Below are 19,091 nucleotides of genomic sequence, written 5' to 3' on the forward strand. Positions count from 1 at the left end.
AGGGGAGATGTGAATTTTTTTTACGCAGCGAGGTGTGATCTGGAATGCATAGCTTGAAAGGATGGTGGAAGCAGATTCAATAGTAACTTTCCAATGGAAATTGGAGATATACTTGAAAAGGAAATATTTGTAGGGCTATGGGGAAAGAGCAGGGGAGTGAGATTCATTGGATAGCTCTTTCAAAGAAAGCACAGGCATAATAGGCCAAATGACCACCTATGCTATATGATTTTAACAACTTTGCTTATCTGACATATGAACAGGCAGTGCTGGAAAAAAAGTTAGTGAATGAATTTTTTTGAGATTCCAAAGTTAATGCTTGTTCATAATATGGAAAATCTTGTTGCTCCCTTGAGGCCATGGCCAAGATTGTCATAAAGGGTTACCGTCCTAATGTTTTCACAAGATGACTTTGCTTTCACTGCTGGCAGTGGAAGTAACGTTAATGGTTTTTTACTACTGATTTGAAGGCAGTAGTACATTTATGTAACAAGTTCACTCTTGAAAAACAGTCAGTGCAGAATAATGTTAAATTCTAAGCTTTGTTGAGCACAAAAAGATTCAATCCCAAGTATTTTTCTGAAGATGGAACCTTGAAATCACTTTAGCTGCTAGAACATCCATGTCCTAAGCAAAGGTTAGTCTTTGTTTCAGTTCTACTGCTCTTGCTGTAAATGATTATTACAGTGGGTGCTATTATGGCATGCACAGTACTTTTGTATGCTGAATATTCTTGGATTGAGAATTTTTTCTTCATGGTTAATACGGTGGCATAGTGGTTAGCACTGTTGCCTCACAGCGCCAGGGACCTGGGTTCAAATCTGGCCTCGGGCGACTGTCTGTGTGGAGTTTGCACATTCTCCCTGTGTCTGCGTGGGTTTCCTCCGGGTGCTCCGGTTTCCTCCCACAGTCCAAAGATGTGCGGGTTAGGTTGATTTGGCTATGATAAATTGACCCTTAGTGTTAGGGGATTAAATACGTGGGGTTACGGGGATAGGGTGGGATATGTGTCGGTGCAGGCTCGATGGGCCGAAATGGCCTCTATCTGCACAGTGGGGATTCTGTGATTCTGTGAATACTTTTCATTACTGTATTAGATGTGTGTCTCCACTCCGTTGCATACTAAAACTTGTTCTGCTGAAGAGATTTTGCCATGAATCAGGTCATTTTGCTCATTATTGTGAACAAATAATTGACTGGTGTATAACTCATGGATTTGTGTGGATCAGAATTTTATCTTTTTTTTTCTCTTTGGAACCTAAATATATTCCATAACCTGTGCCTGAAAATTATATCCTATATTCCTAAAATCATATGCTGGTTATTTCCTTGTAATTCCAGCAACTTTAGGTTCAAACACCTGTTGTTTATCAGTTGGCCTCAGCTTGTCATGATGACATGGCCATGCTTCACAAAGGGAAGCAAGGTAAAATAACTGGTAACAGATGGTGCGGCGATACATTACAGCTATTCTAACATGAGTTGGAGTGTGTTGCAGGGCTGTAAGGAAATCAAGGTAATTGTGATTATGTTTGGGCTGATGCAATGAAAGTTTATGTAGTCGTCAGAAGTTAGTGATCAAGTTACACGCTATAATTCACTCCAGCCGAATTTTTTTTTTAGGTGGTATGTATAAGATATAGAGAATTTATTAAATTACAACTGGCTGTTGGGGCTGAGGAAACCCTTTTTGGGGGAGGAGAATGTGGAGCTTGCATATTGAATCTTTTGAGAGCTGTTTAGTTCTTCTGTCGAGAGAGAGAGTAACTGAGCATATAATTAAAGGCTCAACAGTATTGCATCCACAAGTAACCTGTGATATTGAAAAGCTATAATGTACCCACTTTGCACTCTTCAGTTCAGCCAACTCGAGATGGTGTGCATAGCTAGTATAATAAACCACCTGACTTTTGTATGCTTCAGTGTGTTACACAAGTGTATGTTTTGTCTAAAATAATTGAGTTGGAAATCAAGTTAGAATTCTTTTATACTGTGACCACTTTTCCAATTTCTGTAGCATTGTCACTATTGCTGTTTTAACGTTTTCAGGACACGTTAACTTGAGAGCAATTTTTAATGTAATTGCTTTCCTATCTTCATGATTTTAACTGGATAGCTTTTAAAAATTGCAGTAATGCGAGTGATGCTATGCCCACTGGTGAACTGCCCCTTTTGATATTTTATCTTTGTTTTTACAGCAAGACCACATGACTTTTTTGATGCTCAAACAATGGATGCCATAAGACATCGTGCCATCTGCTTTAATCTGTCGACCCATATTGAAAGTCATGGAAATGGGCATAGTGTTGTGTTCCATAGCACAGTGAGTAAAGCTTTGCCAATAGACTGCTGTTCCAATCATGAAGCTGTTACTTTCAATCATGAAAATAAATTCTTCTTATCACAGCGTCCTTCCATTCCTGTACACCTTGAGGCTATAAATAAAAGTAGGCTGGAAACACATTAAAGGATAGAAACATAGAAGATAGGAGCAGGAGTAGGCCATTCGGCCCCTCAAGCCTGCTCCGCCATTCAATGCGATCATGGCTGATCATCCAAATTCAGTACCCTGTCCCTGCTTTCTCCCCATACCCCTTGAGCCCCTTAGCCTTAAGAAATATATCTAACTCCTTCTTGAATATATTTAATGAATTGGCCTCAACTGTCTTCTGTGGTAGAGAATTCCACATGTTCACCACTCTCTGGGTGAAGAAATTCCTCCTCAACTCAGTTCTAAATGGCTTACCCCTTATCCTTGGACTGTGACCCCAGGTTCTGGACTCCCACGCCATCGGGGGCATCCTTTCTGCATCTAGTCTGTCTAATCCTGTTAGAATTTTATAAGTTTCAATGAGAACCCCTCTCATTCTTCTAAACTCTAGCGAATATAAGCCTAATCGACCCAATCTCTCTTCATATGTCATTCCTGCCCCCCCAGGTATCAGTCTGGTGAATCTTCGCTGCACTCCCTCCATAGCAAGAACATCCTTCCTTAGATAAGGCGACCAAAACTGCACACAATGCCTTTAGGTGTGGTCTCACCAAGACCCTGTACAACTGCAGCAAGACATCCTTGCTCCTGTATTCGAATCCTCTTGCTATGAAGGCCAGCATACCATTTGCCTTCTTAACCGCCTGCTGCACCTGCATGCTTACAGCGACTGGTGCACAAGGACACCCAGGTCTCGTTGCACTTCCTCTTCTCCCAATCTATTGCCTTCCTGTTTTTGCCACCAAAGTGGATAACCTCGCATTTATCCACATTGGGCAGATGCATGGCAGATGCAGTATAATCACCCAACCTGTCCAAATTGCACTAGAGTTTCTCTGCATCCTCCTCACAGCACACACGCCCACCCAGCTTTGTGTCATCTGCAAACTTGGAGATATTACATCTAGTTCCCTTGTGTAGATCATTAATATATATTGTGAATAACTGGGGTCCTAGCCCCAATCCCTGCAGTACCCCACTAGTCACTGCCTTCCACTCGGAAAAAGACCCGTTTATTCCAACTCTTTGCTTCCTGCCTGCCAACCAGTTTTCTATCCAAGTCAGTACCTTACCCCCAATCCCATGTGCTTTAACTTTGCACGCTAATCTCTTATGCGGGACCTTATCGAAAGCCTTCTGAAAGTCCAAATACACCACATCCACTGGTTCTCCCTTATCTATTCTACCAGTTACATCCTCAAAAAAAAATTCGAGATTAGTCAAGCATGATTTACCTTTTGTAAATCCATGTTGACTTTGTCCGATCCTGTCACTGTTTTCCAAATGCTCTGCTATTACATCTTTTATAATGGACTCTAGCATTTTCCCCACTACTGATGTCAGGCTTACTGGTCTACAATTCCCCGTTTTTTCTCTACCACCTTTTTTAAATAGTGGGGTTACATTAGCTACCCTCCAATCTATGGGAACTGTGCCAGAGTCTATAGAATTTTGGAAGATGACCAGCAATGCATGTACTATTTCTAGGGCCACTTCCTTAAGCACCCTAGGATGTAGATTATCAGGCCCTGGGGATTTATCGGCCTTCAATCCCGTCAATTTCCCTAACACCCATTTCCCTACAAATACTGATTTGGTGGGATATGTGTTGGTGTAGGGGTTACGGGGATCGGGTGGGATATGTGTCGGTGCAGGCTCGATGGGCCGAAATGGCCTCTATCTGCACTGTGAGGTTTCTGTGATTCTTCTGTGATTCAGTTCCTCCCTCTCATTAGACCGTATGTTCCCCGACATCTCTGGGAGGTTATTTGTGTCCTCCTTTGTGAAGACAGAACCAAAGTATGTATTTAATTGGTCTGCCATGTCTTTGTTCCCCATTATATATTCCCCTGATTCTGACTGCAAGGGACCTACGCTTGACTTCACCAATCTTTTTCTCTTCACATATCCATAGAAGCTTTTACAGTCAGTTTTTAAGTATCCTGCAAGCTTACTCTCATACTCTATTTCCCCCCTCTTAATTAATCCCTTTGTCCTCCTTTGCTGAATCCTAAACTGCTCCCCATCCTCAGGTTTGCTGCTTTTTCTGGCCAATTTATATGTCCTCTCCTTGGATCTTATGCTATCCCTAATTTCCCTCATTAGCCAATGTTGAGTCACCTTTTCTGTTTTATTTTTATGCCAAACAGGGATGAACAAATTCTGTATTTCATCCATGCGCTCTTTAAATGTTTGCCATTGCCTATTCACAGTCAACCCTTTAAGTAACATTCCCCAATCCATCCTAGCCAACTCGCGCCTCATACCATCGTAGTTTCCTTTATTTAAATTCAGTACCCAAGTCTCTGAATCAACTACTTCACCCTCCATCTTAATGAAGAATTCTACCATATTCTGATAGAAGATAAGATCAAGGCGTGTCTTTGTCAGGTGAGCAACACAGCTCATTACTTGCTCAACTAAATATGCAACTACCTCGTATACATACTTGTCTAGCACAAGTCAGCCACATCAGTAACGCCATCACATTTACACTGGCCATATTCCTCTCCCTGCACGTTGTGGCATTCTGATTTGTGCAAAGTGGGAGAATTGCTGCGTTGTACTGCAGTTCTTATTCTGTGACTAAGTTTTTGAATGAACCGAATCGGTGTGGCCCATATAGTCCAGATGCACATGTGAAATCTGTGTTATAGTCAACGAGGTCTCCACATTGGCTTAGTAGATTAGACGATGCTTAGTGTAGCATGAATCCATAAAAGCCTGAATTATTGATTTATGTCATTAGTTGATTTTGGTCAAGTAGCAGTTGGGGTTCCACAATTGGCCTCCACAGCCCTGGACTGGAGAGGGGTAAAATCAGCTGATTCTTATTTCCCTGTTGGAAAGTGCATGTGTATGCACGCTGGGTGAGGATTGGATTGGATTGGTCTAGAATATGGTGGCCTCAATTCAAAGTGCCTTCAGACGCTCCCTGTTCAGGATTACATATAAACGTCCACTTGGGCAAGGCACTGCGACTGCCAGCACACATGGCACTGTACCTGAGCAAGGGTAATGAAGAAACCAGGGAGAAAATCTGTGCACAAATAAAGGATGCAACTGGCCCAAGGGTTTGAACTTGCACCGACGAGCATAGGACAGTTTACGTGTTTTTTTTTTTTAATGTCACATCGGGTCAGATTCTGCAGTGTTGTTGACTCGAGCTATTGTGCTGAAGATCAGCTCTCCTCTGAGCCAGATGTTTGGGTCAGTCTTGGGAAGGTGGTGCAGCCAAGCGCAACTTGATATTCAACTTGTTACCACTGCCTTGGTGACCTTGCGATGCTATATAAAAATCGGACATTAACCGCAAGACTTGGAGTGATGAAAGATAGACACTCTGAGCAGAATAGACCAGGGAGCAAGCATGAAACAAATTAAAGTCCTGGGTTAGCCCCCGATATTCAGTTATTTGGTGACAAGGTGCCCTGGTGCCTCTGGGAGGCAGACACCCACATCACTTCCATGCGGTTTTTACATTGCTGGCGTCTACAGTCCATCCCACGGCATCTGAGAAGGTCCTTGGGAGCAGAATTTCATGAATGCAACTTTTAACAAAACTTAGTTTACGTCAGAAGTCGCCAATGTTAACTTGAAGTATCTATGCTTTTGGCTGTCCTGGCCCTACTCTCTGAAACTCTCCACTAAACCCCAACTCCCTCTTGGACCATGTTTTATGGTCAGCTCTCCTTGCTCTCCATTACTGCTCACCATACTATTTCTCATCCGTGAATCACCTGAGACGTTGATTACATTAAAAGCGCTATATGAATTCAGGTTGTTATAATCAGGAAACTTGCCTCTGATGTCGAGAGTACTCGTGGCAGCAAAGCAGAAATATAAATGACCTGACACACTTTGTGTCTGAGATGACGATACTTCCTGAAATGGGATCTCCCCCCTCATTTCTGACCCAATTGCCAGCAGTTGCAAGTACAAGAAGCAAAGCTTGGCTGAGTTAGTTAACCCATTCAGATCAGCAATTCGCTTTCAGTGTTTATCAGGCTGTGTGAAGTTTTCCCCAACATTGGGGAAAATGGCTGACTGACATCTATCATGGAAAGCCAGAGTCATGTATAAATCTGTCAAATGCAAAGTTCCCGTTTATTTGCCAAAACAATTGACAGTATAAACTGGACTGTCAGTGCAACAGTATGTATCATAATCAGTGTAACAGGGTTATTAGTGTTGCCCCTGTTATGAATCCACCTTGCACAGTAAAATTCAGAGCACTAGCAGCCCAGTGCACATTGTTTCTGCTGGAAGCGATTTCACAGTAGGACATCATTCTTTTGCTTAAATACCAAGAGCCGTTGGGAAGTTCGAATGCTTGAGATGATCCCCACTATGATTAACACTGATGTGTGTATCCCAAAGAAGGGAGCGGTTTTCTCTTTAAAAATTCACCTGACATCATATTATGTCATATGTGACTGACCTTTTAAAGCCTTTTTTTCCCCAAAAGGGAACACTGCCACTTAAAATAATCTTTATTTTTCCAAGTCTTTAGCATCTGAGCATGGTCCTTTTACCTCGGGCTAGTTCAAAGGCAACCCAGAGCAGTTAACTGTAACAGCTTGTCTGCAACCTTCGTGAAATGAGTTTGAGCAGTCTCCAAACTATCTTTCTAGACATCAAAGTCCGCAGCACAAAGAACACCAATTGCAATTAACCCATAAAGAGCACAAGGATGGCCTGTGTGGGAAGTAGAAATGTCACCATGTTCTGAGGTTAAATTGTTGAGCGATTGGAGGAGCTTTACTCTCGAATGAATGTTGTGTCCGACTTCATGCTAAAACCTTTTTGGGGGAAGAGGGTAGAATGCTTTTGCTTAGTACAAAACTAGACACATACAGCACTTAATAATTTAAAATTGGACATTGGTTTTTATTGTAGTAGAAGTTGTGCAGAATTAAATGGCGGTATTGCGCCCCCACACACCAGTTCACAGATATAAAGCTTCATATTTCATTTGCCAAAAATTTCCAGTTCGGTTTCTGTTGTCCACACTGAGTTAAGCTTAGAAATCAATTTGTTACTCAAGATGCATGTTCAACACATTTGGAGACAGAATGGTATGTTGACTGACTAACTGAGTCCTTTCAAACCGCAAACCTTGAAAATGTGCTCATTTAAGTAAAAAAAAAAAGCTGCAACCAAAATGTACATAGTCGTGATATTATGAAGAAAATGAGTCAATGTTCAGGGAGAGCTAACTCGACAATGACAAACGTTGACTAAGGGAGAAAAGAATTTTAAAAAATTAAAAAAAATAAAATAAAAATAAATCCAAAATGTATAATGTCTGCAAGGTGTCGGACAATTGAGTTGCATTTTGTGTAGAGTAGGTTTCTTTTTCCAATTTTGGCCAGATTTCAGTTTCCTTAATAAAAGCAAGTGGCTCCTTCTAATCTTCATTTCAAAAATTTTTAAAGGAAAATTTGGTTAAGTACTGATGCAATGTCAGTGATATTAATTTATATGCTAAAGATTCTGTTCCCTCTCGCGTGTATATCTTCTTTGCTTTGGGAAATTTTTCATACGTTTTTGCAGATGTCTATAATCTTGTTCAAAGTATTTGGCTTTAATTAATTATGACAATTATTATGATCTATTTATAAGTAAATGCTAGAATTGTGTACAAGAAGTCGGGCTTTCTGGATTAAAATTTTGAACTTTTAATAAAATTAAAACTTGAGTTGGTTAAGGCGGTTGGTCTTTTAACCTGAGGAAATGAATTACAAAATGGAATAAAATGCAGCTTTTGTTATGGGTGTGGAACTTGTCAAGGATGAGCTATACCAGACAAAGGAACTGGTGGAGAAAAGCACACTGAAATTACTTGCAAGCTGCTAAGTTCTTTTTGTCGTTCAATACACTAAAGCTTCGGCATAAGTCACCCAGTATAATTCTGGCAAGTTGGTGAGCAGAATGATTTAGCTCTGCTGTAAGTTACTATACCCTCATTTTATGAGGCTGTGTTTCCAGGTCTTTACCGTCCCTTAATTCTGGCCATTATGCTCCCATAATAGCTTTGTTATTCTCCAGCCGGTTGGAACACAAGTCATTCTTTTGACCTTCAACTCTGGGTTCTGTATCTCATCAAGGAAATAACTGGGAGCCATCTAGTGGTTGCACATAAGTGTGGCTCTGTTCTATCCTTTGTGGATTAATCAGAAATAAATCCTGCAGTGGGGCCAGGAACCCAATAAATGCTTTATAGCTTGGGTGTTGCACAAGTGAGTGTTTTAACAAAAGGAAGTGGATTGTTTTTCTTGTTGTAATTGTGCTCCTGTTTTTAATCCTGTATTTCTGTTTCCCACCTCCAGCTTGTAATGTGGGACATTTCAGACTGTTTTCCAAGGGAGTTAGTTACCCACTGTTGCTCTTCTATCCCTTCTGACTAACACACGACAAATTGGCACTAAATTGGCTGGTGCGGGAAGTGAACAATATCACTGTGCTGTAGTTGGGAGTGAGGCTTATTGTTGAAGCAGAGTAGATGGAGTTGTGCTCTGTATCTGACATACTGTGCTTCACCTAGTAGCACTTAACATTAACATTGGCTGCCCTGAGCGAAGCGTTTCATTGTCTGGCACGAGCATCTCACTTTGAGCAAAAAATTCAGAGAAAATGATTCTTAACACCCTGTAGTTGAAAGGTTTGATGCTGCACTGCCGCTGAACTGTAGGTTCAAGTGCTATCATCGCTGGTAGTGTGGAGACTGTTGGCTAACGAGAGAAGAATGCAGCTCGTGCAAAAGTACAAAATTGCAGCCTGCCAACTTGTGTGAATTTATTGTGAGCATTTGGCCATTTTTTGCAAAAACACTTTAAATTCAAAGTGAGATTTTGAAATCAAACCTCTGGACATATGTAGTTTGCCAGGGTTCTCCCTTTCAGCCATGCAGTTGGATCCTCCACATCAGTGAAGCTATGTGGAATTAGATCCTGTGACCATATTCAAGAGGATCAAAATTGGGTACCACTGATCAGAGTGAGATGGGAGTTTCTTCAAGCGATGGTATCGCCAGTCAATGTCCATCTCGCCAGTGCTAGCCTTGGTGACTATCTTAGGGAGATGGAGCTGGATGCGGAGTGTGTGGAATCTTTCCTTTTGATGCACAGTACATAAATACTCAGCAGCTACATTTACTTTGCCCTTGGCAGTTTGAATTGACAGTAGAACTGGTGCCCACTACATCAAGTCGCCCTCATGGGGGAGGGGAGGAGCATAGAGGAAGATATCGTAGATGCTCGTATTGCTATAATCACAACAGAAGGAAAGGCAGAGGCCTGTTGGAGGGGAAGGAGATAAATAATCCCTTTAAGAAATTGGTGCCATTGGTACTGCTGTGCTGGTCACAATGCTTGCCCTCTTCCCCCTGACCCCCCCCCCCCCCCCCCATATATAAAACCTTGTACTGAATAGTTCAACATCCATTTTACAATATACCTGCAAGGCAAAGGGAGCTTTTTTTTTGGATTAAAGTGATTTTTATCCCAGGAACTTGATGTTCTTGTTAAGGAGAACATCGGTTGCTTACTTTCCGTTCTACTTCCATACTGGCAACAACTTCAAAGGGGGATGCTGTGGGGGGGGGGGGGGGCGGGGAAAGGAGGGAACTGCATCTGTGCTTCTAATGGGAAGATGCAGAAACTTTTGCTCAGAGGATATAGAAACAACAACAGCAGCTTGTATTTATATAGCGCCTTTAATATAGTAAAATGTCCCAAGGTGCTTCACCAGAGCTTAACAAAACAGAATTCGACACCGAGCCGCATGAGATATTAGGGCAGATGGTCAATGAGGTAGGCTTTAAGGAGTGTCTTAAAGGAGGAAAGAAGTAGAGAGGTGGAGAGGTTTAGGAAGGGAATTCCAGAGCTTATGGCCTTGGCAGCTGAAGGCATGGCCAGCAATGGTGGAGTGATTGAAATTGGGGATGTTTGAGGCCAGAATTAGAGGAGCGCAGATATCTTTGGGTGGGGGTGGATTGTGGGGCTGGAGGAGATTACAGATAGGGAGGGGTGAGGCCATGGCGGGGTTTGAAAACAAGGATGAGAATTTTAAAATAAGGCGTTGCTTAACCATGAACTAATGTAGGTCAGCAAACACACTGGTGAATGGGACTTGGTGTGAGTTAGGACACAGGCAGCTGAGTTTTCGATGACCTCAAGCTTACGGAGGGTAGAACATGGGAGGCCGGCCAGGAGTGCGTTGGAATAGTCAAGTCTAGAGGTAACAAAGGCATGGATGAGGGTTTCAGCAGCAGATGAGCTGAGGCGAAAGAATATCATTAGGCCAGGAAGACTGAGAAAGCTGCTGTTACTTTGTAGTCTCAAAAGACATGGGATGATTCTGCGCCATATTTGACCCTAAGCGCCGAAACTCCTTTAAATGAAAAATCCAAGTTGTTAATTGTTCTGCAGAATACCCAAGTGGAGAGTTCAGTGGATTGGCTTACATCATTGGCTTCGTGCTTATTTTGACTTGATGAAGAACCCACATAGGAAATACCCAAGTTTTTTAATGTGGAGGAGTGCATTACTCATGCAAAGTGCTCCTGTTTGTTTTCGCACCAAGTCCCAATGTGTTTGATGCTTACAGTTTTCTATAGCATGCGGGAACTCCATATCTTCCCATCTGACTGATTTGGCTAATAAGAGCTCCGTCTTGGTTCAGTGGAACTTGAGTAAGTGAGCAAGATTATGAATTGAGAAGGTTGCCAGTTACATCCTGTGCAGGACCTCTTCATTCTACAGTAGTGCACAGCTGATAATGAGATGACTTCCCACCAAGCTCAGTTGGTTCCCGTTGCAGTTAGTGTGATTGGGGAAGTGCTGTGCTTTACGTTTGCTTTAGGCCTCCTTTACGTTATGCGATCCAGTTTCATCGTACAGCGTTGATTCACATCAGCAAAAACTAGAAAAAAGTTAAGATAATAACAAATTTAAGAATTCAGTGCATAGATTACTGTGATGAGAATTTATTTACAGTACTTGTATACAATTAACTCTACAGATTACAGCAAATAATTCTTCCAATTTTTGGCTATGATGATTGTGGTGGGAGGAATCTAGTAGGTTGCAGTATTTGTCCACAAGAGGGCAGCCCATACACAACCTTGAGAAGCCCATCTTCTGTTTAAAAAAAAGTATTTGAAAATTCACCATTACATTTCAATCAGAGTTGTAGCAATATTTGACCTTGGTAGTTTTTTTAGAAATCTAATTGAAGATTGTATAGAAAGAAAGAACTTGCATTTATATAGCACCTTTTAATGATCTTCGGATATCCAAAACCACTCATCAAAGTACCTTTTGAAGTGTTATCACTATTCTAATGTAGGGAAACACACCAGCTAATTTATACACCGTTCCACTAAAAGCAGTGAGATAAATGACTATATAATCTCTCTTAGTGTTCTTGGTTGAGGGAGAACCCCTCTAATCTTCAAATAGTGCTATGGAATCTCTTCCATCCATCCAAGAGGGAAGATGGGAATTCTAATTAATGTCCCATCCGAAAGGCGGCACCTTCAACACTGGAGTGTTAACCTAGGCTACATGCTCAAGTCTCCTGGAGTGGGGCTTGAACCCACGACCTTGTGACTCAGGCGAGAGTGCTATCAATTGACCAAGGCTGCCACCATTTTATAAATTGAGAAGAGTGCCAGTTGCATCCCATGCAGCAATGCTTCATTATCCAGTGTAGCCACAAAACTAAAGCGATATTTCTGGTCCAGATGATTAAGTCACCAGAGTCCATCTCGTGGCATTTGATTGTTAAAACCACTGGGTATTTGAACCCTGCGAAAACTGGTGAGGCTGCTTTTGGAATATTGTGTACAATGCGAAAAGACGTTCAAGGTTAAGATTGTAGTAACGGAATGATTCTGGGACTTGGGCTCTTGTGAAGGGTTACATGCCTGAACTATTTTGGGGCTTATGTGGGGCTGAAGTGTTGGTCTACTGTACTGATTTGCGTTACACATGTGTAGTCACATCAACTTTCGTGTTTAACTACTGCATTTGTTGAAAAAAACTTCAGAAAGTTGAGAACAGAACTTTAGAAAATATCAGTTGAAATTAATTTTTTAAAAGTAAAGAATAGGATGTCTGGTGATTTGTTTCTCATTTTAAGGGAGCTCTGTGTGTAAGTTGACACTTTTTGGCAGAAAGCACCAATTATATGATTCAAGCATGGCCTGCCTGCCACTCTGGGTTTAAAAAAAAAAAGCACTCCTGCATTTAGAAATGTGGGGAGACCGAGTAGCCTTGCTATGCATTTCTAGCAACCTCTAAATCTTCTCTCTCCCGGGTAAAGTGCTCTAATGATGGGTACTGTTGTCCATCATGAAGGTTGACATGGAGTTAAAAATGGCCAGATAAATCTTTTAGGGAGAAATCTCCATTAGGAATGAGACGGGATTAATGCCAAGATTGGTTTATTAGCAATGTTTTTAGAACTAGGACACTTTCTTAAATATGACGCAAATTGAATTGTACAGGTGATCGATTAGGAATCTCTCGTGTTTTTGCTGCTCCCTATATTTCGTTGGCACAACCCAATCCTGCAGGTGTAATTTATTGACTTGGATTTTATGGTTACTGTGGATACACTCTCAAAAGATTGTTGGAGCAGTAAATGACCTATTACCTATTGATCACAATGTGTTCACTTGCTTATCAGGAATCCATTATGAAATAGCATTTTATTCAGTTTCTTGTATAATTTCAGTGGGAGATTTTTCAAACCATGTATAGAAGACAACTCTTTAATTTGGCCATAAATCAATGAGATCTGTAATTGTATCAAAAAAAATGTCTCTACTGGTGTTTCCTAATTGGTAAATTTACTGTAAGTAAATTGTATTTCTGGGCAGTGGTCATGTGTATCTATGTAGTTCAGTGGTTGGTTTATATGAGTGGATTAGATGCACATGTGAACAATCTCCGATTCTGGAAAGTGTTGCAAATATTCGGTTTGGATGTGTGGTTTCCTGAATGTTTTATGTTTGGTAAATATGATCAAAGCCTAGGTGTTAAACGCTGCTGGTACTTTGTTTCTCCCTCGGTGTATATTCGGTTGGTTTGCGCCTCCCGTTAACGCCTTGAGGGCACCAATCGGGTGCAAAGCAGCTAGCGCCCGGGCGCGGCGAAGTCTGCGCCGCTCACGAAATTGACCAGATGTTTTGCCACGGCGCTAAACAATACCACCCCGATCTCCTGCGCCCGCAGATCTTGACGTCAGTCAAGCGTGCAACGCCCTTGTGGCACCCCGGACTGGATATTGAGTGGCGCCCCCCCCCCCCCCTCCTTTTCTGCCTGGCTCAAGCAACGACAGAAACTAGAACGTTTCCCAGTCAGTGAGGGGCTTGCGGCGGGGGGGCTGCTATTTAAAGGTGGCCTCTTCCTGGCTTTTTCTGTAGTAGACATTTTTGCACCACTCATTCTGACAGAGAGATTCTGAGAGAGAGGGAGAGACTTCTGCATAGAGTCAACGCTGTGTGAAGTAGTTTTGCCTACTGAGCATCACTTTGCAGGTACTTTTGGATTTGACCTTCATTACTTCGATTACCAAGCGACTATGGGGGCTGCACTGATTCGGGGCGTCGTCCTGCGCCTGCAGAATCTGAGGCAACAGAGACGCAGAGCGAGAGTGGCAATCATGGCCAGACGGAGGAGGGCCAACAGGCCTCTGTACAGGAGACCTTGCCCTCCCAGGGCATTTCGACAACAATTCACCTACAATAATTTGTCTGCGGAGCAGTGTTTGCGCAGGCTGCGCTTCAGCAAGGAGGTGGTCACTGAGCTCTGCCACCTGCTGCAGCCAGATCTGCAGCCTCTACTGAGGACCAGGACGTCTGTCGGTGGCAGTGAAGGTCACAGTGGCTCTGAACTTTTATGCCACCGGCTCCTTTCAAGCAGCTACTGGGGACATTGCCAATATCTCCCAGTTCGCGGTCCATATCTCGCAGTTCGCGGTCCATTGCAGTATCAGTCAGGTCCCAAAGCCCTCTATAAAAGGAGATGCCAGTACATCTCTTTCCCCATGACCCGGGCCAAACAGCATGAACACGCATTGGGCTTTGCGAGGATATCGGGCTTCCCCATGGTGCAGGGCGTCATTGACTGCATGCATGTGGCATTGCGTGCACCGCATGAGAATGCAGAGGTTTTCCGAAACCGCAAGGGGTTCCACTCCTTAAATGTCCAGTTGGTCTGTGACCACGCATATTCGCTGTCAATGCCCACTATCCTGGCAGCAGCCACGATGCTTTCATCCTGCGCCAGACTGCTGTGCCAGAACTTTTCCAGGCACCGCATCAGCCAAGTGGTTGGCTCCTCTGGGACAAGGGTTATCCTCTGTGCAGCTGGCTGATGACACCGCTCCGTAACCCCAACACCCCTGCTGAGCTGCGGTACAATGAGAGCCATCTTGGCACCAGGAACATCGTTGAGCAGACGATCGGCGTGCTCAAGCAACGGTTCCACTGTCTGGACCACTCGAGCCCTGCAGTCCTCGCCTGAGCGAGTCTCCCTCTTCATAGTTGTGTGCTGCATAACCTGGCAATCCTCAGGACCCAGCCAATGCCGCCAGGCCTTGGAGCACCACCGGAGGAAGCGGAGGATGATCAGCAGCAGCACAAGGCGGGAGGGAGGCCCACAATGTTGAAACTTTAAGGGCCGTCCGTCAACGGCTGGTAACAAGCCGCTTCTAAGCCCCTACTGAGGAAATGACTTCTGGCATGGAGAACATGAATGAAACGAACCCGCAACCCCTAAGCCGGCCAAGGCAGCAATGATTCCAAAGGCCAACCCTGTACATTTTGAATACAAAAACTTTTATTTTACAAACCCGTGTCATTTCTTCATGACAAACTAATGGAAACAAACACAAAAAATCATTCATTAACATAACTAGTTCTCACATCCTGGAGATAATGTCCAAAACACTAAACCAAAGTTTGAACACTAACCTCGGCCTTTAATAAAAAATTGACCAACATTTTGTCACACCTCCTACTTTTTGCCCTTCGAGGGTGATCTCCTTCCCTTGCGCACTCTTTCACCCCCCCCCCCCCGCCCTTCCCACCCTACTGCTCCTCCGTAATGGGGCCCCAATGACTGCAGCAAGGCTGGTGGAAGGTTGCTGATTGTCAGAACCTGAGACTACAGATGCCCTTGAAGGACGACCTCGACCAGCTCTGGGCCTGGAGGGCCTGGCTGCAGACTGCACCAACTCTGCATGGGCAGCAGCAGTCTGGGCTACAGGCGGTGGCAAGTGCAATGGGCAGGACTCGCTGGCCTACTCCGTCTCTGGGGAGAAGGCCCCCAAGCCACATCGCGTTGCTGCAGCCCGCTGGGTCCTGGAGCTTCACCCTCATCAGACCCCCCCCCCTGCTCCCCTCCAGGGAAGATGTGTTCCCAGTGTGGCGCTGATGCTCCGGCTTCCTCTTCCTCCTCGCCTGCAGCTTCACTCCCACTGGCAGCTTCAGGGCCCTTCTCAGCTGGTGAATCACCATCTGAAAGCAGGGAGGTACAAGAGTGGCTTTAGCGTGAGGACAGGGGGGCAGTAAGGGAGGAAGGAGTGCAGCGATTTAGTAAGTTGGATTGAAAGTGTCAAAGGCTGATGTGAGGGACAAGTGGAATGCAAGAGGAGAAAAAGCTGATGATCTTACCATTACTGTCCCAAACGGGGTTGGCCTGTCCAGGGTCGACGGGACCGATCACATGGCTTGCCACAATCCTGTGGACGCGTGCCTCAAGATCGCTGAGGGGTTGCAGCTGAGGCTGCCCTCCACCCATCCGTTGCTGCTGTCTCCTAATTATGAGATAGCTTGGCCTGCAAGAAAAAGGACGTCTGAGTAAATATTCAGCCATGGTCTTACCTGATGTACCTCCCATAAATGAATAGCCCTTACTATATGCAAAGTGTGGAATATGTGTGTGTTTCATGAGAGGGCCATAGGAGTTGGATGAGTGTTGGGCATTGGGGTTTTAAGATCCTCTGGCCATAGAGTGAGGTTGAGATGGAGGGATGGAGAGGTATTGAATAAAAGCCACTCACCCTGACGACCCAAGTGAGGTCGTTGAACTTTTTGCTACATTGAATGTGGGTCCTGGGCACCTTGCTTCTGGAGGAGACGTGCTGAGCCACCTCCCTTCACACTCTCTTCTGTAGTTGCGCGGCAAAGGCCCCCTGCCACTCTCAGGAGTCTGCACTCCACCACGCCAACCAGAGCCTCCAAGGCCCGCTCGCTGAAGCGCTGAGCTTGTGTTCTCACCTTCTCCATAGTCCTTGGCTGGAAAATGTCGTCACGGGTCTCTCCAGGCCGAGATTCGAGGCTCCAATGAGCAGGGTGTGGCTGGAGAGCAAGATTGACCCTCCCCTTTAAGAACTGTCCGGCGCCAATGTTTCTGTGTTTCATCGCTAACTGACATCACGTGCTGCGCCCGCGCTCTGAGTTAGCTACTCGGCCTTTGCGCCCTAAGACAGGTGTGTAGCACCTGATTTAGCGCTCCAGTCACCTCCATTTGTGATAAAAGCCAAGTTTGCGGTCGGAGGCGATAATTAGCGCCAGGCGCTAAAATTTGCGCCCAGCCGATAATCGCGCCCCAAACGGGGCGATACTGAATTTCTCCCCCCCTAGGCCTTTTATGCATCCAGGTATTTTTGCACCATCATCAGTTGTGAGGAATTTTGTATACATGACTCCAGATTCCACTGCCTAATTTAATTTTGTGGAATGAAGTTAGTTATTAGTCTAGTCTGTTTTCTGTTTTCAGATGATTGATTCAGTTTGGGCAATTCTCAATAAAACTATGCGATAAATCCATTGTTGCTGTATTAGTAACCTCTGCGACTAACCTAATACATTTGGGGCTGTAGTATGTTGCATTATAATGTAGTTATAATATTTCAGGGGCGGTGGGGGGGTAGGGGGCGGGCGTGAGCAAAATTCAAAGATTTGTTCCTGGGTTGCCTTTGCACACCAACTCGCAACCATTTAAGTGGCATTGGTGGAGGACAGTATACGGTGACTGTCCATAAGTCTGCACAAAGTGTTGTTGTGAGCACTGGGAGCTGGAGAAAATATTCCTGCGAAGCGATTCTTGCCCTCGATTGGTTTAAAATTGAAGTCCATGAGGCTTGAGCTTTGGTCTGTATCTGTGCTGAAATCTTGAGGTTTTGAGTTTGCAGTGGTAATTTGTATTTCTAGGAAGCACTCATAAGTGGCAGCAAAATATAGATGCATCTGGAATCTCGTATCGTAATGGTAGATCATCATTTCATGCAGTTTCTTTCATTGTAAAATTACATTGCCTGTTTGTTTTTGCTCAGCTTGAATTTAAAAAAAAATCTCTTTTAGGTAATAGCACGGAGGCGGGAGGATTCTGGGAAAGTGAAAGTGCTGCTTCACTGGACACCAGAAGACATGTAAGTCATTGAATTGAAAGTGCCACTAATTTTTCAGATCAAAAGTTAATCCATGTTCAAATGTCACCAAGTTTCACACAAGGTAGCTGTGAGGGTACTGTGTTAAAGTTGGGTACAAACATATTTACTTCAGGTGTGCAATCTTTGTTGAAGCAAGGGTACTTTTGCCTCTAAGACCAAACAAACAGTTTTGCATAAGAAGTTTAGATGCCTTTGTTAATGTACGTGAACCTGGGTTGTAGACCTAGCATTGGAGCAGAGGTCATAGTATCGGCCTGGGCTCAGTAGCGACAGTCTCGCCTGAGTCAAAAGATTTTGGGTTCAGGCCCCCCAGTGACGCTTCAAAAGTACTTACTTGGCTGTGAGACGCTGAGGTAGTGAAGGTTCTATATAAATGCATGTTTGGTTTTTTTCTTCCATGGAATATTGAAGTCCTGAAATTAGTCATTCAGTTGATCAAGTATGCACTGGTGTTTTTCCTCAGATTCTAAGTCTAACCCCAGTTTCCAGTTTGCTCCCGTACCATTTAGATGCTCCTTTTCAAGCAACGATCGAATTCCCATTTATATGGACATTGCCTAAACAACTGTTTGGCAGAGAATTTCACATACTACTACCCTCGTGTGTAAATTTGTCTAAACTTCCCCTTTCATTTTTTGTGATTGTTACCTTGTGCTTTCTGGTTGCTGTATGAAACCAACTATCAATTTATCTACCCCTTGGATGTTTTGGCCTAGTTAATGAACAGCATAGGAACTGCTAGATGAAAACATACCACGGTCCGTCTAGTTCACCACCTACAATCCGGGCAGTTGAATGATACAACAATAATGGAGTTGTTGACTAATTATAGCTATCAATCTCTTATTAGTGAGTCTACAACAGAGCCAGACACGAGGCAAGGAAAACCCCAGTGGTGGAGAGCTTTGGAAACATAAGGTCCAAAGTCACCTGTTCCTCCCAAGCCTGCTACACTCGCCACACGTCATGTCTCCAATTACTCATGTGCAAGGTTTATTAAAAGAAAGGACTTGCATTTATGTAGCACCTTTCACGACCTCTGGATGTTCCAAAGCACTTTACAGCTAATAAAGTACTTCTGAAGTGTAGCCAATTTACACACAGCAAGCTCCCACAAATAGCAATGAGATAA

At 43.8% G+C, this 19,091-nt stretch overlaps 1 protein-coding gene across 3 annotated transcripts in view; it reads left to right on the plus strand.

The window, feature by feature from the left end:
* LOC147105563 (zinc finger protein AEBP2) overlaps positions 1–19,091 on the plus strand; it is a 68,082-nt gene that overhangs the window by 19,946 nt on the left and 29,045 nt on the right. For all 3 annotated transcript variants that reach the window (XM_086010037.1, XM_086010038.1, XM_086010039.1), the window contains exons 4-5: positions 2,199–2,323; positions 17,871–17,938. In XM_086010037.1, the coding sequence (XP_085866163.1) occupies positions 2,199–2,323; positions 17,871–17,938 (193 nt within the window). The remainder of the gene's footprint in view (positions 1–2,198; positions 2,324–17,870; positions 17,939–19,091) is intronic.

Source organism: Somniosus microcephalus, chromosome 17, assembly GCF_052327205.1.
Source record: "Somniosus microcephalus isolate GS21.2 chromosome 17, FLI_Smic_1.0, whole genome shotgun sequence".
In the NCBI taxonomy this organism is placed as follows: domain Eukaryota; kingdom Metazoa; phylum Chordata; class Chondrichthyes; order Squaliformes; family Somniosidae; genus Somniosus; species Somniosus microcephalus.